Source organism: Podarcis gaigeae (genome assembly GCF_964106915.1).
Source record: "Podarcis gaigeae genome assembly, chromosome: 17".
Classification (NCBI taxonomy): Eukaryota; Metazoa; Chordata; class Lepidosauria; order Squamata; family Lacertidae; genus Podarcis; species Podarcis gaigeae.
The window spans coordinates 4,996,799-5,023,402 of NC_139694.1; the positions used below are offsets into that span (position 1 = coordinate 4,996,799).

At 45.7% G+C, this 26,604-nt stretch overlaps 1 protein-coding gene across 2 annotated transcripts in view; it reads right to left on the reverse strand.

The window, feature by feature from the left end:
- Window positions 1-14,191: 14,191 nt before the first annotated feature.
- CPLX1 (complexin 1) overlaps window positions 14,192-26,604 on the reverse strand; it is a 153,856-nt gene continuing 141,443 nt past the window's right edge. For both annotated transcript variants that reach the window (XM_083720011.1, XM_083720012.1), the window contains exon 4: window positions 14,192-20,678. In XM_083720011.1, the coding sequence (XP_083576137.1) occupies window positions 20,481-20,678 (198 nt within the window). In that variant the 3' untranslated portion in view covers window positions 14,192-20,480. The remainder of the gene's footprint in view (window positions 20,679-26,604) is intronic.

Here is a 26,604-nt window from a genome sequence, read left to right on the forward strand (position 1 = left end):
TGGCCACCCCTCATGAGAAGAGAAGACTCCCTAGAAAAGACCCTGATGTTGGGAAAGATGGAGGGCACAAGGAGAAGGAGACGACAGAGGATGAGATGGTTGGACAGTGTTCTCGAAGCTACAAACATGAGTCTGACCAAACTGCAGGAGGCAGTGGAAGACAGGAGTGCCTGGCGTGCTCTGGTCCAGTTGGTCACAAAGAGTCGGACATGACTAAACGACTCAACAACAACAAATTATTATTTTCATCGGAGAAATGTTGGAGGGTATCCTTGTACCAGTAAAGGTTGATGATGCATCCAATATTTAATGGCTTTTCCTATGCCCCCCCCCCAACACATGGCTCTCCTCTTGCACTTTGCCTGCTAAGCTGCTGCCCCCCCCCCCCCCGGTGCCTGAAGGACATATTAATCTTACCTCCTTGTCCTGACCTGAGATAGCCCTACAAAAGTGGCACAAAGCACCTTCCTGTTATGCATATTCAGATCCAATCATTTTAATGCTCCCTTGTCACAAAGAAAAGCCAATTTCTTTTCTAAAGAGCTATTACACAGCAATTCGGAGAAGAAGCTTTTTCAGGCGCTGCAAAAGTACCCTGCAGGGTGGCTTCACATCCCTGCTGCAGTTTTCCTCTCCCTGCTCCTTCCTTTACGGTCTTGGAGAGGCTGAACGCAGCATAAGAACTGCATCTTTAGAGCGGTTCCTGGGTTGTGTATGCAATGAGGAAATGCATGGAGGTGTTTGGGGGAGAAGTGATTTGATTAGCTTGCTTATTGCTGAGGGACTCATCCTTACCCTACAACATCTATCCGTATTTGTGTTAGCAACATGTATGGTGGGGTTTGGTTTTTTTTTTTTTTACATTTTTAATAAAAAAGTAATATTTACAGAGTACAACCCCGGGGATGCCTACTGTCTACAGAGGTGTAATTATTTCTGAGATGCCTATTTTGCTAAGCTGAAGCACGGCTTGCTTTTTCATTTCTTTGGTGCAGTGTGATCTATCCTAGTTTAGACTGGAAGCACATTGGGGTGATGTATTTATTTTGAGATGTGCCACGCACTTTGGGGAAGGGCTGTGATTCAGTGGCAGAACATCGGCTTGCATGCAGAAGGTCCTCAACACCTCCAGCGTAGGGCTGGGAATGTCCTTAGTCTGAATTCCTGGAGAGCTGTGAGCACTGTACTAGGCGGACCAATGGTCTGACTCCAGTTCTTTTTTTGGACTACAATTCCCATCATCCCTGACCACTGGTCCTGCTAGCCAGGGATGATGGGAGTTGTAGTCCAAATACAGGTGGAGACCCAAGTTTGGAAAACTCTGATTTAGGCCATGCCCTTCAATGTAGAAACATTTTCAGGGCTCCCTACAGCAAGGACGCTAATGTAGGGATCTCCGCTGCGACCAAGCTGATAAAGCTCATTTTCCTCCGTCCGAGTCCTTCGGAATCGCCCCCGACGATAATTAACGACCTGAGCCTTTGATGAGGCCTCAGGCACATTCCTGTTCAGCAGAGAATCCAAAACAGCACGCGAAAGTGATGAGATTTATGGCTACATCGCTATGCTTTATTTCTTACTATGCAGACAGCAAAGAAATATCCATCCTCTCTCTATGAAAGCAGTGAGCAACTGAACAACAAAGAAACAAAGGAACAGGCAACCAGTAATGTCACATCCGTCTCTCGTCTCCCGTGAGAGTTCCAGCAGTATGGAATGTGTCTGGAATCTAAACAGAGTCCTGTGACTCTAAGCAGCTGCTCAGTGGCAAACAGAAACTAACAGCTAATACCAATGATAATATCAACAATTTAAAAAATAAACAGAATAAAAGCAGTGTTAGAAGGATTCTTATGGGCTGCTGGGACTAGGGATGCCAACTTGAATAAAACATTGGAGGGCCCAGATAGGTAAAAGGTAAAGATAAAGGACCCCTGGATGTTTAAGTCCAATTAAAGGTGACTATGGGGTTGCGGCGCTCATCTCGCTTTCAGGCCGAGGGAGCTGGTGTTTGTCCACAGACAGCTTTCTGGGTCATGTGACCAGCATGACTAAACCCCTTCTGCCACAAAAGGGACACCATGACAAGTGCCAGAATGCACAGAAACGCCGTTTACCTTCTCGCCACAGCGGTACCTATTTATCTACTTGCACTGGCTTGCTTTCAAACTGCCAGGAGCTGGAACAGAGCAATGTGAATTCACTCTGTTGTGGGGATTCGAACCACTGACCTACTGATCGGCAAGCCCAAGGGGTGACACAGCTGGGGACTTGCCTGTGTAGAGGGGAGAGCTCGTAATGAGCCCGCAAAAAGGAAAAGGCTTTGGTGGGCAGGCGCTCGGGGCCCGCAAGAGATTGCTTTTTCAAAATTGCCTGGGGGCCATTTGAAACCAGCCCGGGGGCTGCAACTGGCCCCTGGGCTAGACTTTGGACATGCCTGGTCTAGCAGATTCAGAATGAAATATCTCAACTACAGTTGTTTTAAATTACTTTCTTTTGACCCCAAGTGCTCAGAAAAATCTTTCAAAATCTTTCAACAAATGTAACTTTTAGTTAAGCCCATGCTAACAGTTTAATCAAAGCTGCCCAGAGTTGCTGGGGCAACCCAGTCAGATGAGTGGGATATAACAGTAATAGCAATAATAATTTATTATTTATACCCCACCTGTCTGGCTGGCTTTCCCCAGTGACTCTCGGCAGCTCCCAACAGAACACTAAAAACAGAATAAAATTCAAACTTTAAAAACTTCCCTAAACAGGATTGCCTTCAGATGTCTTCTAAAAGTCAGATCGTTGTTTATTTCCTTGACATCTGAAGGGAGGGTGTTCCACAGGGTGGGCACCACCACCGAGAAGGCCCTCTGCCTGGTTCCCTGTAGCTTCACTTCTCGCAGTGAGGGAACTGCCAGAAGGCCCTCGGCGCTGGACCTCAGTGTCTGGGCAGAACGATGGGGTGAGATGCTCCTTCAGGTATACAGGCCTGAGGCTGTTTAGGGCTTTAAAGATCAGTACCAACACTTTGAATTGTGCGCAGAAATGTACTGGGAGCCAATGTAGGTCTTTCAGGACAGGTGTTCTATGACCTAGGCAGCCGCTCCCAGTCACCAGTCTGGCTGCCGCATTCTGGATTAGTTGTAGTTTCTGTAACCTTCAAAAGTTGTAACCTTCAAAGGTAGCCCCATGGAGAGCCCCATGTACCCATTGCAGTAGTCCAATGTATTGTTCTGTGCCATATTCTCTGTTTTAATGAATTTGTATGTAGCCATTTTAGGGACGCGGATGGCGCTGTGGGTTAAACTACAGAGCCTAGGACTTGCCGATCAGAAGGTTGGTGGTTCAAATCCCCATGACGGGGTGAGCTCCTGCTGCTCGGTCCCTGCTCCTGCCAACCTAGCAGTTCGAAAGCACGCCAAAGTGCAAGTAGATAAATAGGTACCACTCCAGCGGGAAGGTAAACGGCGTTTCCGTGCGCTGCTCTTGTTCGCCAGAAGCAGCTTAGTCATGCTGGCCACATGACCCGGAAGCCGTACGCCGGCTCCCTCGGCCAATAAAGCGAAATGAGCGCCGCAACCCCAGAGTCGACCATGCCTGGACCTAATGGTTAGGGGTCCCTTTACCTTTATGTAGCCATTTTACTGCATTTTTAATTGAAAAAAGAAATTAAATTGCTGTGATGACCAACCTGTCCTCCTGACTGCATCGGGACTTCAAAATGACTAATTTAGGCTCGCTCCCACCCCTTGGTGGGTGCTATGTAAGCGATCATGGTATACCTAAATGCGTACATATGTAGAAAGAGATGTTCTTAGTGCTAAATTCTACTTCTAACATCCCTTTCCATTGCAATTGGAATGAATGCCTGTGCTGGTTCACCAAAGAAGATCAAGCGCCTGTATTTCCGGTACTTCAAAGTAGGAAATCGCCTGCTGAGGGTGCAGGATGCTTTGAACTGCAGCTTTCTCTGTATCAAAGGATCAATAAGGGGTACATGTGGGAAGATTCACCTTCAGCAATCCGTTTTAAAGAAGCTACAGCCTCCTTCGTGGGGTGAGCCTCTCCTTTTTCTCCCTTTCCTAAAAGGACTAAGAAAGTACGTGGAAGGTCTTCCTGACCCCACCCTTTTATCCTTAAAAAAGGAAGAACACGGTGTGTTCTATTCTTTTCTTGGGTTCCTCTTATTTTAACTTATTCATCGTCTGCTTCGCTGTAAGTTATATCGCAGGGCGCCATTGATCTGCACATTGCCCTTCATCTAATATTTCCCCACCGTCATATAATCACGTAACAAAAAGTTGGGATCCAACTTTAAATTCTATACACTTGTCTCTCAGCCTGTTTAAAATGATTGTAATACAGTGGTACCTCGGGTTACATACGCTTCAGGTTACATACGCTTCAGGTCACAGACTCCGCCAACCCAGAAATAGTGCTTCAGGTTAAGAACTTTGCTTCAGGATGAGAACAGAAATCGTGCTCCGGCGGCGCGGCAGCAGCAGGAGGCCCCATTAGTTAAAGTGGTGCTTCAGGTTAAGAACAGTTTCAGGTTAAGTACGGACCTCCGGAATGAATTAAGTACTTAACCCGAGGTACCACTGTATAACAAATGCAAATACAAAAGTATAATTAACATATAGAAGATAAGTGCTAAAGTTCAAGAAAGAAGATTCCACCTAAACATTAGGAAGAACTTCCTGACAGTAAGAGCTGTTCGACAGTGGAATTTGCTGCCAAGGAGCGTGGTGGAGTCTCCTTCTTTGGAGGTCTTTAAGCAGAGGCTTGACAACCATATGTCAGGAGTGCTCTGATGGTGTTTCCTGCTTGACAGGGGGTTGGACTCGATGGCCCTTGTGGTCTCTTCCAACTCTATGATTCTATGATTCTATGATTCAGTAACTAAGGAACATCCAAGAACTATGCTGAGGATAAATAAATAATAATATTTATAAATAATATTTTATTCTTTTTCCATATTGAAAATTACATGTCCCGGTTACAGATAGGTAGCCGTGTTGATCTGCCATAGTCAAAACAACGCATCATCAGAGATCTACAACCTCTCCTGGACAATGACAGTTCTCTTTCTCAAGCTCTGGGAGGAAGACCTTTCATTGCCTACAGACAGCCACCCAGTCTTAAACAACTCCTAACCCACAATAATACTACAACCAGACCTAACACGGACACTGGCACCAGAGCCTGCAATAAACCCAGATGCCAACTTTGCTGCCACATACACCCGGACAACACCATTACTGGCCCCAACAACATCACACATACCATCTCGGGACTATTTAATTGCTCATCGTCTAACATTGTGTATGCCATCAAATGCCAACAGTGTCCTTCAGCTCTCTATATTGGACAAACAGGCCAGACCTTACGCCAAAGAATAAACGGGCATAAATCGGACATCAGGAATCACAAGACAGAGAAACCAGTAGGAGAACACTTCAATCTCCCAGGACATTCTATACAAGATCTCAAAGTAGCTGTTTTACTACAAAGGAATTTCAGAAATAGACTGGAAAGAGAAGCTGCTGAATTACAACTTATCACCAAACTTAAAACCATGGAGAAACCTGGCCTGAACAAAGACCTTGGATTCTTATCTCATTATACATGACAAAGCCATTTTTCACCTTTTCACCCCTTGCTTCTTCCTGTAAGACCTATTGCAGTCGTTAAGAGTCGTCAACAGGCTCATCACAGCTATCTGCCAATCACCCATTCCCACCACCCTTCTGAGTAGTACCCCTCCCCACCTTCTCACTATATAGAAGGGTCTGGAAACTTCTGTTTCAGTGTATCTGAAGAAGTGTGCATGCACATGAAAGCTCATACCAAGAACTGACCTAGTTGGTCTTTAAGGTGCTACTGGAAGGAATTTTTTTGTTTTGAAAATTACATGTGTTACTCAACAGTTGTATTCCAGTGACTTCCCACTCACCCAACATCAGTGTTTACAACCCAAATTGCATACAATTACATTTTAAGGTTCCGTCTTACTTATTTTCATCCTCTGTAATGTGTTTCTTAATATACTCTGCTGTTTTCTTACGCTTCAACCCCTGCTGTGGTCTTCACATATGTGAAACAACTTTTTAAATAGACCAGAAAAGGTTTCCAGTCTTCTTTAAAGGATTCTAAATTTGTGCACTTCAAACGTCAAAAGCCAGCAGGCTGCATTAATGAAGGTGCCAGATGTAACTCTGTGGGAAGGGGCTTCCACAACTTAGGGGCCACCACAGAGAATGCCCTCTCCTGGCTTGCCATCCCCTAAGCTTCTGAGGGTGGAGGAACTATGAAGAGCGTCACCAAGTTTTGCTATAGTCTATAGTCTTAGTCTTTGACCAAGGAGACTTGGTCCTCCCTCAGCCATGAAGCTCATGGGGTCACCAGTCACTATTGCTTCTTAGCTTCCTCGATCAATCTGTTGATGTGAAGATGGAGTTGCGACTTGTATAGGTAAAAGGGAAAGGACCCCTGGATGGTTAAGTCCAGTCAAAGGCAAGTATGGGGTTGCGGCACTCATCTCGCTTTCTGGCCGAGGGAGCCGGCATTTGTCCGCAGACAGCTTTCCGGGTCATATGGCCAGCATGACTAAACCACTTCTGGCACAATGGAACACCGTGACGGAAACCAGAGTGCACAGAAACGCCATTTATCTTTCTGCCGCAGCCGTACCTATTTATCTACTTACACTGGTGTGCTTTTGAACTGCTAGGTTGGCAGAAGCTGGGACAGAGCAACGGGAGCTCACCCCGTCACGGGGATTCGAACCGCCAACCTTCCCATCAGCATGCCCAAGAGGCTCAGTGGTTTAGACCACAGCACCACCCGCGTCCCATCTGTTGATGTGAAGATGGAGTTGTGACTTTTATGCCGTCGTTGAGCTACTTTGGAAGAAACATGGAGTTAAGCTATCATTAAAAAACCATGAGAAAATGAAATTTCATACTATACCCCCAAGTCACCAGCCTTCTCAGGTTTAATTTGACTTCATCTCCTCACACAAAAGAACTATGAACAGCAGCATTAGCTTATGACTGCCAACGAGTAACTTGCTCATCTTATTGCTTGGCCATTTTCTGCTTCGGATTCAGTAAGCCTTAATAGAATAAAATAGCTGCACATTCCATTAACGCCGTATGCAAATGACAGGCCTGCGTTCCAATTACTAATAATTTACAGAGCACTTTGGTGTACAAAACACTTTATGACAGTTATAAACACAAAACACCAGGAAACGACGAGGCCCATTTAATCTCTGTGTTTTACAAATGGGTAGCTAAAACTATATTAAAGAAACACGCACAAACGGTCTTGTCCAAAGTCACATAATTGGAAGGAGGTTCTGCTGACATGCCAGTGGTGCTTGCATGGTAAGGTCTAATATTTGACAATGTGGCTGCAGGTGAGGTACTGAAATAATAGAAACTCAATTCAGTCTTGTATGCTTGTGGCATAATGACACGTATTCTTCCTGACCAGTCTGACAAGCCCCCAGGCTGTTTTTCTGTGCCACCTGCTTCTGGAGCTATTTGAAAGAAAGGGGTTTTAAATTTCTTGCGCGTACAGAACCCCCAGTGCACAGGAAAGGGCTGAAATGGAGGAGAGACTTCTTCATGAGCCAATGTATCAGCTGTCAGCCTGCCAAGGTCACAAAAACCCAGTCAAATAGTTCTGTGGGGGCTTAGTTCTACTGTGGAACCCTTATATTTCAGACAGGTAAAGGGACCCCTGACCGTTAGGTCCAGTCGTGACCGACTCTGGGGTTGCGGCACTCATCTCGCTTTATCGGCCGAGGGAGCCGGCATACAGCTTCCGGGTCATGTGGCCAGCCTGACTATGCCGCTTCTGGCAAACCAGAGCAGCGCATGGAAACACCGTTTACCTTCCCGCCGGAGTGGTACCTATTTATCTACTTGCACTGGCATGCTTTCGAACTGCTAGGTTGGCAAGAGCAGGGACTGAGCAATGGGAGCTCACCCCGTCGTGGGGATTTGAACCACTGACCTTCTGATCGGCAAGTCCTAGGCTCTGTGGCTTAACCCACAGCGCCACCCGTGTCCCATATTTCAGATAGCTGGTCTAAATAAATCCCCTGCACATAGAAAGCTAGCCTGTCAAGGAGAAGGCTCGTTAGGTTGCATGCAGATTGGGGCTCAAAAGACTCAGTCGGTTAGAGCATGGTGCTGATAAGACCAAGGTTGCAGGTTTGATCCCTGTATGGAACAGCTGAATATTCCTGCATCGCATCCCTCCCAATCTATGATTCTAGGATTCTTCCATACAGAAAGAAAAAAAGAAAGTTCCCTGCATCTAGAAAAGTAGATGCTGTGGAGAAGGGCTCTAGTCTAACATGCATCCACAACATGCTAGTTTCATATATGTAGTGTTCTTTTCCTTCATGGGGTAGCTTTGAATCATGTGAGCGATGACTTGGGATATTTCTAAAATTCTTGTCATAACAAGGCTTTGCCATAGCCTTCTGTCACGGCTCCCTGCTGGTGCCTGGCTTGGGAGAATGGCAGGATATAAAATAAATGTTTGTATTCTATGTTTTGAACATGTTTATGTGTTTTAACATTGGTGATTTTTTTCTGCTTGTACAGTGGTACCTCGGGTTAAGTACTTAATTCATTCCGGAGGTCTGTTCTTAACCTGAAACTGTTCTTAACCTGAAGCACCACTTTAGCTAATGGGACCTCCTGCTTCCGCCACGCCGCCAGAGCACGATTTCTGTTCTCATCCTGAAGCAAAGTTCTTAACCTGAAGCACTATTTCTGGGTTAGCGGAGTCTGTAACCTGAAGTGTATGTAACCCGAGGTACCACTGTAAATCCTTTCTGGTCCTTTTGTAGTGGGAAACAATGCATAAATTGAACCAGGGCAGCGCACGGAAGCGCCGTTTACCTTCCCGCCGGAGCGGTACCTATTTATCTACTTGCACTTTGACGTGCTTTCGAACTGCTAGGTTGGCAGGAGCAGGGACCGAGCAACGGGAGCTGACCCATCACGGGGATTCAAACCGCCGACCTTCTGATCAGCAAGCCCAAGGCTCAGTGTTTAGACCACAGCGCCACCCGCATCCCAATGAGGTTGTACATATGGCTATATTCTCATTCTTTTCATGCAATTTACCATTCTGGAGGATCGTAGGCAATCCTCAGTAGAACGCCACACAAAAATAATCTGTATTTATTTAGGTATATGTAGTCATGGCAAGATGTTGCTGCCTCAGCTTCTAAGCAGTTTTATTTATTGGCTGGCATCTGTCTGTCTCAGGAGACCATGGAGGAGTGCTCCTTTGGGGGTGAAGTCAATCTGTTGGAAGGTTACAGCGCCTTTTTATTTATACAGGGTGTTGAATTGCAGTGATTATGGCAGTGAAAAACATGATTATTTCATTGCAATTTATTTTTGGACTTATGTATCAACATTGGTTTTGCACACAGAGAGGCTATAAATAATAAATTGTTTTAATTTGTTGTTTTTAATGATCAAAATTGCTGTTTTGCAATCTTTTATTATCGTGTACTTCATGCATGCTGTTACAACACAAAGGAAGGAAACAATGCTAATGAACTGATGGAATTCAAAGCTCTGTCCAGCTCTGTATGCTGGTTTTTTACTCTTTAAATTATTGTATTTTTATGGTGTTTTTGAAATTGTGCATTTTGGGGAGACTGCCCACTGGGTAGCTGTGGGCTGGCTAGGCCCCCTAGATTTAGAGGCCCTAGGCTTCAGCTAGCGGGTGGCGCTGTGGGTAAAACCTCAGCGCCTAGGACTTGCCGATCGCATGGTCGGTGGTTCGAATCCCCGCAGCGGGGTGAACTCCTGTCGTTCGGTCCCAGCGCCTGCCAACATAGCAGTTCGAAAGCACCCCCAGGTGCAAGTAGATAAATAGGGACCGCTTACCAGCGGGAAGGTAAACGGCGTTCCGTGTGCTGCGCTGGCTCGCCAGATGCAGCTTGTCACACTGGCCACGTGACCTGGAAGTGTCTGCGGACAGCGCTGGCTCCCGGCCTCTAGAGTGAGATGAGCGCACAACCCTAGAGTCTGTCAAGACTGGCCCGTACGGGCAGGGGTACCTTTACCTTTACCTTTAGGCTTCAGCCTACTTAGCCTATACACAAATCCGGCACTGGTTGTTGTATCATCTGCAGTGACTGGCCTCTAACTACTGAACCACCTTTAGTGTTTCGTTGCTGACATTTAAATCCCTAAACAACTGGGGACCAGTATGCCCAGTAGGTTAATACAGACCAAGCCGATTTATAAGACCTTCCAAGGGGAACTTGCAGGTTATTTCATGGTTTTTGCTTAGGGGTTATCCACACTCGCCTTCCCACCAAGCTTTCCAGGCAGGGTCCATGCTATAAAGCTCCATTTCTGAGCACCCATCCCCTTGTTTCAGAGTTTTCCCCATGTAAATCTGTTCTTTACCGCTGAATCGGAACAAAGGGCAATCTGCTGAAAACCTGCATTGCCATTTGTTGTTCAGTGGTACCTCAGGTTAAGAACTTAATTCATTCTGGAATTAATCTGAAACTGTTCTTAACCTGAAGCACCACTTTAGCTAATGGGCCCCCTGCTGCCGCTGCGCTGCCGCCACACAATTTCTGTTCTCATCTGGAAGCAAAGTTCTTAACCTGAGGTAATATTTCTGGGTTAGCGGAGTCTATAACCTGAAGCGTCTGTAACCTGAAGCGTCTGTAACCTGAGGTACCAATGTAATTCGTTCTGAATCTGTGTTCTTAATCTAAATCTGTTCTTAACCTGAGGTACCACTTTAACTAATGGGGCCTCCCACTGCCGCCGCCACGCAATTTCTGTTCTCATCCTGAAGCAAAGTTCTCAACACGAGGTACTATTTCTGGGTTAGCGGAGTCTGTAACCTGAAGCGTCTGTAACCCGAGGTACCACTGTATTTCAGGTTTTTGCGGGGAATGCTTCAGGCTGGAAAATGGATACAGGGGTGTAGTGGGGTGTGTGTGTGCCAGGCGACCGCCTTGCAGATGAACCCAGCACAGCCTGGCCCAGTGCTTCTCTTTGCCCGCAAAGGGCTGCGTCAGCTGGCCGGGTTTCCCCCTGCGTGGGCAGGCAGGCGGCTCAGCGCAGCCCCACTTTGCTCCAGTGGGGGTAGGGTCACTCTGACGGTGTTGGTGGCAAGGACTGGAGACCACCCCCCCAGCAAAGTGTGAGTGGGTGCCTGTCCAAAGTGCCATCGGCCGAGGTTGCTTGGTCATGGAGTTTTAAAGTGCGAAACTGTGCCTGGAATGCAGGGGTCAAAAGCTATGTGTGAATAAGCCCTCAGTGACATTGCAAAAACAGGCTTCTTTGGTGATAGCCACCACCATCTGGAATGCCCTCCTTTGGGTAGTTCATGAGGCTTATACAGTAAGGACCTTTAAACACTTCTTGAAAACATATGTGTATATCCAAACTTTCCTGGACTTTGACCCTTAATTTTTAATTTGCTATTTTTCACACATCCCTGCTTTGCGATATATACAGTGGATGCTTGGGTTGCGAACATGTGGGATGCACTTTCACAACCCGCAGAGTTTGCAACCCGCGTCTGTGCATGTGCGGGTTGCGATTCGAGGCTTCTGCGCATGCACAAAGCGCAATTTAGTACTTCTGCGCATGGGTGACCGCCGAAAGCCGGAAGTAACCCGTTCCGGTATTTCCGGGTTTTGGCGGTCCGCAACCCGAAAAAAACTCAACCTGAAGCAGCTGTAACCCGAGGTATGACTGCACTGGAGTCTCTGTTTTCAGCTCGTTTATAGGGAATTTTATCGAATGCCTAAAAGATCTGGATATCATCAGGCGTGTTGTGAAATTTTGTGTTATGGCAACAAAACAAGACAGGCCGCAGTGACAGTGATGGCCGAAGAATGAGTACTGATTTTAATCTCTGGAATACAGACGTCAGCTGAAGAAGTGCTATTTTTTGATGTAAATGAGTTTATAGAGAATTTTTAATTCTATTTCTTGATGCAGATGTGGCATATTGTGCTGGTCCCGGGGGGGGGGGGGGCTACCGAGAGGCGTGGTCAAAGTCTGGTCCTGGGCCGAGGGTCTGGAGACTGTCCACCAAGGGGGAAGCGGGGTCCAAAGCAAGAAGCCGGGTGTGGTCGGGAACTCCGGATAAACAGGTCTGGGTGCTGGCAGAAACAGGTTTCCAATGTCGTTGCTCCCGCAACCTGGGACTGGGCTGACTGGCCTTTATCTCCTCTGAGGCCAGGGGCGGTCCCGGCCCACAGGTGACCCGCCTCTCCTGGCCTTAAGGCGAGCACTCCTCCTGAGAGAACCCAGTTCCCTCCGCCTCTCTGCCCTGAGCCTCTGCAGCTCAGGAGAGGCTGGAGGGTTACTGGACCCAGGAGCAGCTTCACCTTCCCCTGACAGGACTGGCAGAGGTGCACCTGCAGGCAATGGTTCCTCAATAACCTCCGGAGCCGGAGTGGATACATCTGGTGTCTGCTTCTGAGGATCCAGCACATGTGCGGGCCCTTCAGATTCAAGCCCCTGCCTTGGCTCAGCCGGCCCTGGAGGCGGGGCCTCCTGTGCAGGCTGGGATTCCTCAGGTTCAGCCTCTGAATCAGATTCCCAGGCCATCACACATATGTTGTTGTTAACTTTGCTGTCTGGTCTTTGATCGCAGTTGGACTTCTGTCAAGTATGGGAGTTCCCCTCTCCCTTCTAGTAGCTCACCGATAAGAAGTAATGGGTATTTGGTAGATTTAGTAAATTTATTACAGCATTATGTTGCAAGCACAAACAGGCAACCCTCTGCAAGGATATCAGTTGCCTACTCTGACTCCTCCTCACTTCCACAGCAAGAAACAGGCCAACAGGAAGTCCCTCCCCCCTGCGTCTCCTTTGTTCTCTGACACACTCGGACCTTCAAGTTTGGGGAGAGGGAGGGGGTTCCCCCCACTCTCGATTGATGTATTGCCCAGCTGCTCCCTCCCTTCTGGTTGCTTAGCGACTATCTCATAGCTGGGTAGCTCCTCTCTCAACTGTGCAGCTTCTGTGTCTGCCTGTCTCTCTGCTTCTGGAAACACTGGAAGCAGGGGGTGAGGGTGGTGAATATTCCCCATCCTCTTCTGTTAGGAGCTGATCTCCCTGTGATTGCATTCCCCAATCTTCCGATCCAGACCAGCTGCATACACTGCCCCAATGTGCCTGCACAGCGCTGACCTCTCACTGCCATGCGCCATCTACTCTCCCTCCTGGTAAGCAGCAGTGATGCCACTGCCAAGAGGCCATGTGTGCACAGCCACCCCTCTCACTGACTGCTGCTGCATTTTATTGCTTTCAATAGGTTGCACATTTGAATGCACCCCTCTGTCCATATTTGGATGCAGCGGGACATGTTGTTAATATGTCCCAGTTTTAACATCTCTACAGCTGGACAGCGATGTTAGGGTACAGGTAAAAATGCAACCACAGAGCCTAGGACTTGCCGATCAGAAGGTCGGCGGTTCGAATCCCTGCGACGGGATGAGCTCCGGTTGCTCAGTCCTTGCTCCTGCCAACCTAGCCATGGGGCATTTCCATTTATTGTTTTGCTATTCATTTGCTATTACTTTCTTTGCTGTTTAAACTTCTTTTTTTAATACTTGTTTCTATTATACTACGTACATCACCTTGAAACATACATGTGGAAGGTTATTAATTGATTAATAAAAATAATACCATGGCTGTTTGGATACACAGGCATTGTACAAATACATACACCAGAGAGCTGGGATCGGCTGCAGTTTTCTACAAAGTGTATCCTTGGTTGGAAACCCAAATTTCGAATCATGGGATGTGTGGCAAATCCTATATTCTTAATTCCTAATAGGAATTCCACAGGAAAGCATGGGGGAGGGGGGAGGGATGAAATCACTTTTATTATTACCATTTGTTTGTTTGTTTGTTGTTGTTGTTTATTGGCTGTGATTCCATTTGAAAAGAACATTGTACCATTGAACCCACATCATGCAGGAAAAGGTAGCAGGCAGATTACAAACAGAAATTACATTCACAAAGTCTCTACTTGAAGTCACCTTCTGGCTGCTTCCGAAGGTGCTGCATGCATTCCAAAGAGGGGGAAAAAGAGCATTTTGTTGGTTTGTTTCGTTTCACTTATTAGAAAATGCCCATCTAGTTAGTGTTCTGCGCTTTTTTATTATTAGTATTATTAGTATTACGCGAGTGTGAAAACAAGCATTGTTTAAAAAGACATTTACTGAAAGATGTTGCTGACTGAGCACATAGAACCGGAATCTCGGTTAACACAGAATAAAACGGATACAGGTAAACGGGTTCAGAGAGATACATAGGACATTACATTCAGATCACAACAATGGAATTCCTAACAACAATTGGTTCTAAGAGCCTGTTCGATTGATGTACTGAACATCACTGGTATGTTGAAGGACTGGGCAGATGGAAACTAAGCTAACATATTGTACCGGAAACATAGACAGAGAAATGCCGAAGGGATTTAGCACACAATGCAAAGTTTGTTCGTTGGTTCGTTTAAAACACAGAATAGCATTCATAATGAATATTGCAGTCTGATTTCATATGGCTTTCTCTAAAGATATATGCATGAAGCTCAATGCCAAACTCACTCATAATCACCTGGCTTCCCCCGGAAGCGAAGGCCTTTTGATTAATGCTGCTTTAATTTATTGATTGTTTAAAAATAAAACAGAAAGGCTTTGGGAGAGGGAGGTGAACAAAATGCAGAAATGGGGAACTGCCCAAGCTTTCCATATCAATACAAACTATTTTTTTCTTAAGGAAAAAAAGAAACCCATATACCTGAGATTGAACATATTGTGATTTAATTCTTTTTAATAATAATAATAAAAATGCTGTGGAAGGAGAAAGAGATATTCAGAACCCAAGCGAAGAATCACACTTCTCTTTGGTGTTGGCTTGTGCCCATCAAGTTCCCGAGTGCTAGGTGTTAGTGTTTTATTAGTGGTCCTCAACTCCATAGATACCAGTAGCAAAGAACTGAGGGGTTGTGCCGACATTTCATTTCAGGGAAGGGAAGTGCCCATTGTGACTGTGTTGACAGCAGTTTAGGCACTTTGGAGGCCAGGGACCTTAAAGTTGTAGAGCATTGCTCCTGGCCATTGATTCAGGGCTGATCTGGTCAGCCAAACCAGGTGGCAAGAGTTCTTCTTGGAATGTACCAGTTCATATTTCAACAGGTGATGGGAGAATCTCATTTCTGAATACAACCCCATCTCAAAAAAATAAAAAAATAAAATCCTTGCATGCTGAAAAGCAGCACATCAAGAAGATTGTCTGGCTAGAACCTTTCTGCCTGGAGTGCTAGGTTTGGATGTGCAAGGGCTTTCTCCTAACGTTAGAGAACATTCATAACTTTGAGAAGTTACCTGCTGCCTGAAATGGAACAAGCCAGGAAAAAAATACTACTATACGATTCCAGTGGCTTCAAGTCCATCTATAGAAACATCGTTGGAGAGAAATTCACTCGCTCTGCTTTTAGCAGAATAGCATGTCTACCTCTATTCCTAGAAAAATAAAATATTTAAATATATGTCTCTGTTAATGGGCCAGAATCAGGGGTACACCTCATATAGAACTATTTCTGTTTCTTCATGTTTATAGCTGCAGTTTGAACTCCACTAAACCTGGAGTAGCAAACCCCATTGCATGGGGTTTACTTTTGAGTAGATATGGTTAGTATTGCAGCCTTAATCTCTTTTTTTGGGCCACAGTCAAGCAGGTGCATATGGCCAGCATGCAGAATGGAAGCTGCAAAGCTGGCCGTAGGGTAAATCAGTTGCCCAACTGCTCTTCTGCAAGGTGGGACACTGTGGACTGAAAAGAGATTGGTATTTCTTGGATCAGCCAGACAAAAGCATTGCTATGGACAGAACCAGCTGGAAGGCATACTGAGTGAACTCACCATTCAGCAAGGGCAGATTTTGTGTGAACTGGTCCTTAATAGGGGAAACCTTGCCTAAGTGGTTGTAGATAGACAATACACTGGTTCATGGTTGGTGAAGGAATAAAGATTCCTTTGCCCAAACAGCCAAAGACTCAGTCACTATGAGAATTTGAATAAGAGCACACCCCACATTTACAGATTCTAATAGGTATAACAGGAATCACTTTCCCCCAGAGAACTCTGGGAATCTCAGTTCTGTGAGCAGGGTTAGCGGAAGCGAAGGATGCACTGCCAGGGAATGTTCCTCACCTTTACCAGACTTAATTTCCCAGGATTCTTTGGAGGAAACCAGACCAGTGACATTGGCACATGCCAACAGAAAGCTCATATTCATGCTATAGATGAGGTTTCAGAAACCTGCGGCCTCAACTTGAGACCTGGCATTTGGGAAAGAAAGTGTTAGGACATCTCAGCAGCCTTTTGCTGGCATGGAGGGATGAGTAACACAACACAGTGAGGGAATGCAGACACCCTAAATCTCGTTACACTACCAGTTCACTGAAAATGAAAAGTTTACCTCAGGATTCATGACAAGCCCACTTTCCTCTCATAAGGTTATCTGGTGGGGCTTTCCTTTTGACCAGAAATGCTGGCCACCAGAAACAGTGTTCTCAGTTTGGAACTCCCAACCCAGAAGCCACGTTCAACCTGCTCCCTTATTGCTTTAAGAAGATGGCAGAGAAGCAAACGCTTTCAGAGGGTGCTTGTGGCCCTGTGTAGACCAGGAATGTTAGATGTACTGTATTGTATTTGTATCTGCTATTGATTCTTCTCTTATTCTCTATACTTGTAGGGTTTTGTTTTTTTAAAAAAAGAATTTAAAATAATTAAAGTATAAGTCTGTTTTGTGAGGGTTTCAGTATGTCATAAACCACCTGTCTTTGAACCTTAGATGGGGCATATGTTTTATAAATGCAAAAATTGTGACCTTACCCCCAAACTGCTGGGATTCAAGGGAAAACATACCTAGTATTATCTGTGGAAATATGAAGGTAAGGTTATTGTTGTTTTCAAAAAATAACAAAATTCTAAACTGGATTAAGCAATGTGCTCCAAGTCAGTTTTTTAAACATTGATCTAGATGGGGCTTCAGAATGGAGTTGTTCTGCCTGGACATAGCATATCCTTAAAATTTCTTTTCTGGCATTATGGATATATAACGATAGTCAACATTTTGGAAATTAATCTGTCTTTGTACAATAGGTATGGCCAATATGCTAAGCTAGAACACAGCAAAGCAATGAACAACACCCCACACCTGCCACCTCACACCTTAGGATGCTGGGTGCTAATAAATCTTATTTTTAATATGCACACACATTCAATATGCCTGCTGGTCTTGCCACTGTCTGGCGAAACTGACTTAGCGCTTGGCTGATTTCCAACTGAGCTTTTATTCTGGGGCCAATGCAGATTTGGCCATTCAGACTGGGAAACTTTCAATAACAGGACTGAGCTTCACAATTTGCAGGCTCACATTATATATCTGTTGTTAGTTCGGAATACAGGTGGGGAATTCGAATATTTAAAGGCATTTGCTGGCTCAACCCCTGTTGCTCCATCCTCACCCCCCTCTACCCATGAGCACTGGACTCCCTGTGTGATTCTAAATCATGGGGGGAACCGATCTGTGCACAGCTAGACCCCTGCTCCAGACCTTCAGCCTCAATGCATGCAGAAGCAGCCCTTTGAAAATGTGACTGTGAGGGTTGGGCCAGTGAGGGCGACACCCATTATTCTGATGGGCCGTAATGCCAGAAGATTTCTATTCAACCATTCAGGTTGGAATTCAATTCAGTCACAAAATCCCATCTGCAGAAGTGTATCAGCTTGCAAAACTGAGTGATCCTCTTCCCACTGTGTGTCATTCTGGGGGTTCTCCTTACACCATCCCAGACAATTTAGGGGGCAAGGAAAGTACACACAGGGAGGAGAGGGGGGGAAGCCTCCATGCACAAGTTGAAGCCCCCTATCAGTCTCCCACTTCCTTGCCTACCAGTAGTGGTATAGCTAGACCAGCGACAAACAGGCTTTTCACACGGTCCTGCTGACCATGTGTTTCAGCTCCAATTCCAGGATCAGACCTGGGAATGTTACACATGGGAAACAATGAACACTGAGTTCCACCACACCAGCAAGGTAACCTCAGTTCTGCAACTGGGACAGAATAAATGTTGGTGTGCAGAAGCTGATCTCCTGAAGTATCTAGAAAGCCAACAGTATCTAGAAAGCAGAAGCACCAAGAGAGAATCTCCCTGCGCCTGCTTAACACTTTTGGCTCATCTAGTTCCATATTGCCTTCTTGGCTAAGCAAGAGCTATCCCAGATCTCAAACAGAAACCACCCCCCATCCCTCTGGGATTTCTTACCTCCGCAGTATTGCTATGCCAGTGAACTATGGCCCTTCTCTGATTTGGGATAGGCATCAGTGTTTTCAAACTTCAGTTTCACAAGTGAAAAATTGGCCATTGTCATTGGACAAAGGCTCATACCCATTTGTTTCTGAAGGGGGTATGAAGAAGGATGCCTATCACAAGCCAATACAAAGCAGAGAAGCCTCATATCTACATTTTAATAATAGTTTAAATGACCAGTACCCACCAACTTGGAGCAGGTTTGCTTTGAAATGAACAACAGGGTGGAATATTGTAGTGTGCACTTCTGCTCCCAGTCACTCTGTTAAATAAAGCATTAGAGGTGCGCTTTCGTTTTTTAAGACCTTGGAAATTCAGCCAAGGGACCCTCTGTATCTCCAAGGAAGCATGGTTCCTTTAGCCCTCCCCATCTGGCCATGAAAAACAACTTGAGGGCTTCAACGTGAGTTGACTGGATAGTGCAGACAATCTAAGTGTCTCCAAACAAGCTGGAGACTTTCTAGATTAGAGGAAATGTACTGGCATACTTTTGTTAAGCTAGAAAGGGAAGGCAGCACATTGCAAGCCAAAACTGTAGTTCTATATTCACTTACCTGGGAGGAGTAAATTTCACCATACTAAAAGTGCCTTCATTGGAGATTTTTAAGCAGAGGTTGGACGGCCACCTGCTATGGATGCTTTAGTTGTGATTCCTGCATTGCAGGGGGCTTGGATTAGATGACCCTCAAGGTCACTTCCAACTCCACAATTCTCTGATATTGTGATTTACTTCTGACAGGCATACATAGGATTCTGCTGTCAAGAAACTTCCTTGCTAGCTTCCTATTATGGCTGTTTTCAAGGCTACGAGACCCTTGCCTAGAAGATTCTGAGGCACGTAGATGCTTTCTTATAAAGTGCAGTTGAATGCAGCTCTTCCACTGACATCTGGGCTGGAATTATGGGCAGTGAATGGTCCAGCTTCGACATTATCTCTTATCAGTGATGAGGAATAATGGGAATAGCAGAAAACAAACATGTGTTTCCATTTCAGCTGGGCTGGAGACACCCTACAAGGGCAGGGCTTTGCCGAATATCCTCCCATTTCCATTTTGGGGCCAAAAGTAGTGATTTGTGGAGGCTGAAATATTTGTTCCAAAGCAGCGGTTGTGAATATATTAATGGCCCTCATTGTTTTTGACACTGGCCATTGTTCCCTTAGCTGCTCTGCTTATCTGCCACTTCCACCTGCCTCTATCGCCTTCTGGGGTTAGTCAGGCTGGTCATTGGGACAATGCCCTATTGCTATGTAGCCAATGACACTTGGCATTTTGGTGGCATCGCTGAGGAGAAATCTAAGAGAGGAATGTTGCTTAGATTAATCATGGAAGTGATCCCAGCCAATCAAACATCTCACAGGGAACATGGCGATATTACTACATTATGCAGCGGATCAGTTTTGTCTATGTGGTGATGTCGCTGAGGGCAAACCAAGTCAGTTGGAAGAGAGAAGGAGGGTGGGCAATGTTACTGGAGAGGGGAAGAATTTCACAGGCATTGCCCCGCCCCCATCACTCAAAAGAGGAAGGTGGTTCTTTTTTTATACTATCCAAAAACAGTGAGTACTTTCAACTTGGACCTATAAAAGGGCAACCTAATGGGTGCCTTGAATCTCTGTTAGTTACTAATTCAGTAAATGAGGTGCGTGTGTGTGTGTGTGTGTGTGCGCGCGCGCGCGTGCAAGCCACCTATCATTCACTGTGGGTGAACCCTCCCTCTTGCTGGGAGACAAAAACGAGCATGCTGTAGTCCCTTTCCTCTGCTTAATGTACACCTGCCTCTGTTTAACATACGCAGAACTATGGCTTTATAATAATAAAAAGTTGTGTAGACTGCAGCTCATTCATCTTTACATCCACTTGGAGGCATCGACTAGATGTGAATATGTACAAATTAAGGGATGGATGGGAGAGGGAGGAGGGTGTGGGTCAGGGTGGGGCTTGAGTAAATGGCAAGGGGCTGGAGCTGTGGGTGGGGAGAGGTTGCGTGATGTGTGGCAAGTATAAATTCCCCATTTGGTCAATGGGAAATCCATTTCCTTTACTGTCCACGGACAGACTGGCAGTCTGTAGCCATTTACTTCTTGAACATGTCCTGGAGGGGACCAGGCAGGTATTTGATAACGGTGTCTAGAATGCTCTCCTCTTCCTCTTCGTCCTCGTCGCCACAGCCAGGGGGGATGGCCTTCTTTGGACGTGTCAGACTCCCTTCGGCATTGGCTTCCAGAGCAGCCTGCGCTTCTGCTTCCCTTTCTTCCTTCTTCTTTATTCCGTACTGCATCAGGGAATAGGGGGGGAGGATTGTAGGGAAGTAGAGAGAAGGAAGGGAAAAAAACACAATTTTGTCACTCTCACAGCTAACACCAGGAATTAAAGCAGGAGAGGATGCCGTACCGAATGTTAATATTTGCTTCTTGCAAAGATCTCATCTCTGCCATGGCCTGTTGGTGGTCAATATTGCTGAGCCTTTAAATCAAACAGCCTCTTTAAAATGTCAGGCCAGCCTTGAATGACAAAGCTGACGAAAGAGGCATGACCCCTAAAAATCAAGGAACATTATATAAAGAAACAAATCCCTCTTAATCCCCTTCTCGGTTGCACAAAAGTTGAATACAGAAGACTGAAGAAAAAAAAGTCCCAACCCAACTGGTAATTTACTGAGTGGATTTTCAACCATATGGAATGCTTCTCTGTGGCTGCTCTGGGGAAGAATTATTCATCACACACTCTCCAGGTTGCCTTGGGTAGATGAATGTCTGAAGGGCTGATCATGAAGAAGGTGGAGCAGACTCGCCCTCTGTCACTTCAGAGGGAAGGACTATGGCAAGAAATAAGCTACATTTTAGGAGAGCTGTTCTGACAGGAAGAGCAGTTTGATGTAGAACGGGCAGCCTTGGGGAGGCAGGGAGCTTTTTCTTCACTGGAGATACCTAACACCAACTCCTCCGTCACCTGTCAGGGATGCTGTAGGTGTATCCTAAAGCATGGGCTCTGCATGGCATAGGGAATTGGGTTAGATATGCCCAAGATACCTGCAAACTCTAAAATTTAAGCTTCACCAAACTGGTTCCCTCTAGATGTGATGAACTATGACTCCTACAAGCCCTGTGCTGGGTGGAGCTGATGTGTTCCAAAACATCTGGAGGACACTAGGTTGGCAAAGACTGCTATACTGTAGTTCTGGTGTCTACCAGCTCCATCTGGTACGCAGGCTGAGACCCTACCTACCCACAGACTGTCTTGCCAGAGTGGCGCATGCTCTAGTTATCTCCTGCTTGGACTACTGCAATGCGCTCTATGTGGGGCTACCTTTGAAGGTGACCCAGAAACTACAACTAATCCAGAATGTGGCAGCTAGACTGGTGGCTGGGAGTGGCCACTGAGACCATATAACACCATTCCTGAAAGACCGACATTGGCTCCCAGTATGTTTCTGAGCACAATTCAAAGTGTTGATGCTGACCTTTAAAGCCCTAAATGGCCTCGGCCCTGTGTACCTGAAGGAGCGTCTCAGCCCCCATCATTCAGCCTGGACACTGAGGTCCAGCTCCGAGGGCCTTCTGGTGGTTCCCTCACTGCGAGAAGTGAGGTTACAGGGAACCAGGAAGAGGACCTTCTCAGTAGTGGCATCTGCCCTGCAGAATCCCCTCCCGTCAGATGTCAAGGAAATAAACAGCTATGTGACTTTTAGAAGACATCTGAAGGCAGCCCTGTTTAGGGATGTTTTTAAGGTTTGATGTTTTATTGTGTTTTAATATTCTGTTGGGTGCCACCCAGAGTGGCTGGGGAAACCCAACCAGACGGACAGGGAATATATAAATTGTTGTTGTTGTTGTTCTACCAGTGTTGGGTGGTAAAATCAAAGTTTGACAATTATGCTAAATTTTAACTTTGGGTATGAGCAGTTGAGAATTTCCAGTCCCATTTGAGCCCACAGCTAGGGTTGGGAAAGACTCCCTGTTTGAAACCTTGGAGAGCTAGTGTAGACCGTACAAATGTAGATGGACCAACGGTCTGACTTTGCAGCTTCCTGTGTCCTTATGTAACAGCTTCTGTACTTTCATCATTATATAAAAAGGGAACTGCTGCAGGGTATGTTAAGCCTGGAAAAGAGACTGAGAGGAGATTTGAAAGCCACCTTCAAATACCTCAAGGACTGTCACAAGGAAGATGGAGCAAGCTTGTTCTTGGGTAGGACTCAAACCAGTGGGTTCAAGTTACAAGAAAGGAGATTCCAACTAAACATCAGGAAGAACTTTTTTGACAGTAAGAGCTGTTCAACAGTGGAACAGACTCCCTTGGAAGGTGGTGGACTCTCCTTCCTTGGAGGTTTTTTGGAAGAGGTTAAATGGCCATCTGTCATGGATGCTTTAGTTGAGATTCCTGCAGTGCAATGGGTTGGACTAGATTACCCCCAGGTTCCCTTCCAACTCTACAGTTGATGATTCTATGATTCTATGTAGCTGTTGCATAATAAAATGTTGGCATATTTTTTTAAAAGGACTCCCTAGAAATAAACAGTCTAGCATTTAAAAAATGAAATCAGTTAGCAATCCAGATCCCTTCAGCTCAGACTTACATGAAAATCTATAGCTTGGGAAATGACCTGCTTTTGGCCACTCCAAGCCATTTCAATTATGCTGAATTAAGAAGGCACTTCACCAGCGAAAGGGCACAGAGGGTGTCAGATTATCTCCTGCAAAAGAACTCATCCACCTGATCCAAAAATAATTGCTTTGTCCGAATGATCCCCACCTTTCCTTTCACTTTTGCATTCTAATTAAGCCACGTGTTGGAATCAAGATGAAATTCAATATACATGATTCGCGGGATAACTGTTATGGACAAACTCTCCGCAAAAGCTAGCAAAACACTTGATGAGAATGAGCAGCTTCAAAAAGAAAAAAAGAAAATTACATGGGATTTACAAAGGAATCAAAGGATTATCCTGGGACAAACTCTTCAGTGTTTCCCCTGGACTGACTATTGTAAGTTGCAGGTGCTCTTTTGACAGCTGGTCTGCTGAAACTGCCTCCCGCATTAATGTGACCAGCCAAGTGTCAATAACTCAACTCCACTTTTTCATAAACTCCACCGGGGAACAAGGTACACTCAACATGACTCCAGTTCCTCCGAGACCCTTCTTTGTGTTCCTCCTCCACTAGAGCTCTGGATGATGGCAACATGAGAATGGGCCTTTTCTGCAGTGGCCCCCCATTTGTAGAATGCTCTCCCCAGGGAGGTTCGGCTAGTGCCTTTATAATACTTCATAATTGTTTAGGTGCCAGAAGAAGACATTCCTCTTCAACCAGGCCTTTGGCTGCTTGACATTTGATGCCCTTTTAAATGTATTGTGGCAAGGGGCTTATTGGTTTGTTTCTGTTTTTGTTTTTATTATGTATTTTGCATTCTTTATATGTCATTTTACATTGTGAACCACCCTGAGATCTGCAGAAAAAGGGTGGTATACCATTATTATTATTAATATTATTATTAGCCAAGAGGATTACAAGAATAGCTCCACTGGCAAGTTTGCACCCCTCTGTGATTCATCATCATCATCATCATTATCATTTTATTTGCACCCTGCCCATCTAACCGGGCTGCCAATAAACTCCTTGCTACTTAATAAACATTTTCCTACCGTTTTCTTTTTCTGTTCTTTTTAATCCCTTCCTTGTTCCAGGCAGAGCAGTTGAGCGGCTGAGTCACAGAGGGGTGCAAACTCACCAGTGGAGCTGTTCTGGCACTCCTCTTGGTGCCGTCCTCCCCATAGCCTCTCCTACCCTCTTCTCCTTCCTGGTAAACAGCAAGTGACTCTGTCGTTGGGAAAGCAACGCTGGCAAAGTGCTTATTGAGCTGTGCTGAAAATAACCAAATAAGGCCCAGCATGCCCTGCCTTTCCCCAACTATCTGACCAGGCCCTTGGGATGCAGGTGGCGCTGTGGGTTAAACCACAGAGCCTACGACTTGCCGATCAGAAGGTCAGCGGTTCAAATCCCTGCGACGGGGTGAGCTCCTGTTGCTCAGTCCCTGCTCCTGCCAACCTAGCAGTTCAAAAGCACATCAAAGTGCAAGTAGATAAATAGGTACTGCTCTGGCAGGAAGGTAAATGGCATTTCCGTGCACTGTTCTGGTTCGCCAGAAGTGGCTTAGTCATGCTGGCCACTTGACCCGGAAGCTGTACGCCGGCTCCCTCGGCCGATTAAGCGAGATGAGCGTCGCAACCGCAGAGTCGGCCACGACTGGATCTAACAGTCAGGGGTCCCTTTACCTTTACCTGACCAGGCCCCCTGAGTCCTCATTCTCACTTGGACCCCTAGTGATCACCATCCTTGACCTTGCATAAGGCTCACAGGATTACCAAGGGGCAACGCTACAATGGATCAACAGCCAAGTGGTTGTGTGGTACATTACAGTGTTGCCAAGGGGTAAGCCCACCAATGTGGGGCTCAGTGTAGGCAGAGCTGAGCAAGAGGGACCAGTGACCTGACTCGGTTTAAGGCAGCTAATACGTTCCTATGATAAGAAATGATTCTGTTTTGCTCTTTTGGTTCATTTCCCCAGTACTCCTTGCTTTCCTTCCACCATCCAAATGACCCTCACCTCTTCCCTGCTAAGGTTCTTCCTACCGTGATTACAGATTTTGGCAAACCACACGGGTATTGTTGGGACTTGAAATAAATTGACACAGCCAGCTGGATGTCAGTGCTGACCTTTAGTGCCACATGCCCTGGAACACAAATGCTCACTGGCATATGGGGATGTTTAAAGGGGTGGGGAGGGGATCGGCTTTGGAGAAAGGAGCTCTTCCAACAAGAAATTCATCTTTCATTGATAATCAGCTGGCATCAACTACCCCAGATAAAGGGAGCAGGGAAGTCACACCTTAGTTGCTCTCTTTTGATTGCAATTTGATATGTATTGTATAACCATCTGGAGCACTTTCATTTGTAGCTACATTTTGTGGACTTCCTCTGACGTTATGGCTTTCCTTTGCAGGAGTGTACACATGCAAGGGCTGTACACTGATTCCTCAAAATCTGATTTCTGGATTGGACCTGATTCAGACCAGATCAATCTGAACATCATCTGGTCTGCCCCAGATAACAAAATACAAATATTTGGAAATTGGTTTGATTTGCATTGGGAAACCAAAATAACCATACCTTTCTTGTTTTCTACCAAATCTGCAGGCATGCCAGCCCCTACAAAATTGTAACACTGCAAAATTATAGACAGGAAGCTCCAGGTTGTTGTTGTTTTGAAAAAAAAGAGAGACTGTACTGCGCTGATGTTTGTAATATTACACAATATTTGTGCAGCTTAGTACGCTTGACTGTATACATTGTACTCAAAGGACTCCCACCCTCACAACAAAGTTCTAATAAAGAAAGACACCTTTAAAAGAACACAGCTGTAAGCAAACCTTGTCTAAAAACTAGAGCCAAAACTGGGGGAGAGGGATACTAAGACACAGACAGCAAATGTTTAAAAAAGAATCGGAAGATTGGGAAAGGGTGGAAAACATTCAAACAGATATATACTGTGATGGAAACAAATCACAAGCTGAACAAATGACACCAAACTTTTTCTAAGAGACAGAACTTATGCATTAAGACTTCAGCATCCCTCCCCTCAAACATTGCAAATGGAGATTGATTGAGCCCTGCAGCTCTCAATAAGCAAAGTCCAGCTCTCCTCTCCTCCCACCCTGGAGTTTGCCATATATGGTGCTGTAATTAATAACTGCAACAATTTGGAGACTGTCTGGCTTTCTGAGAGACAGTTTTGAGCAACAGATCCACTATGTAGCAATTGGTAGCTGCTTCAGCAAGGTGCAAGTTAGCCTGAATCAGTTCAGGATTCAGCCAAATCCGATGCACAGCCCCAATACATGCAAGCTGAGAACCTGAGCAGCAGTGGTCAGTCACATTACTGCTGCTTACTAGGAGGTAGAAGCAGAGAGGGAATGAGGGAGCGAGGAGGTTGGCACAGTGCAAACACACCCGAGGAGCTAATCTGGCGTTCCTGTGGGTTTGTTTGCACCACACCACCCTCCCTGCCACCTCCCCTTCTACCCTAGAAGCAGCAACACTACTCTCCAGAGGTCAGGTGAACAGCAGCACTCCACCATGCCATGTGTTACTGCCTTATAGTATAGTTGTAATAGCTGCAGCAATACAGTGATACCTTGGGTT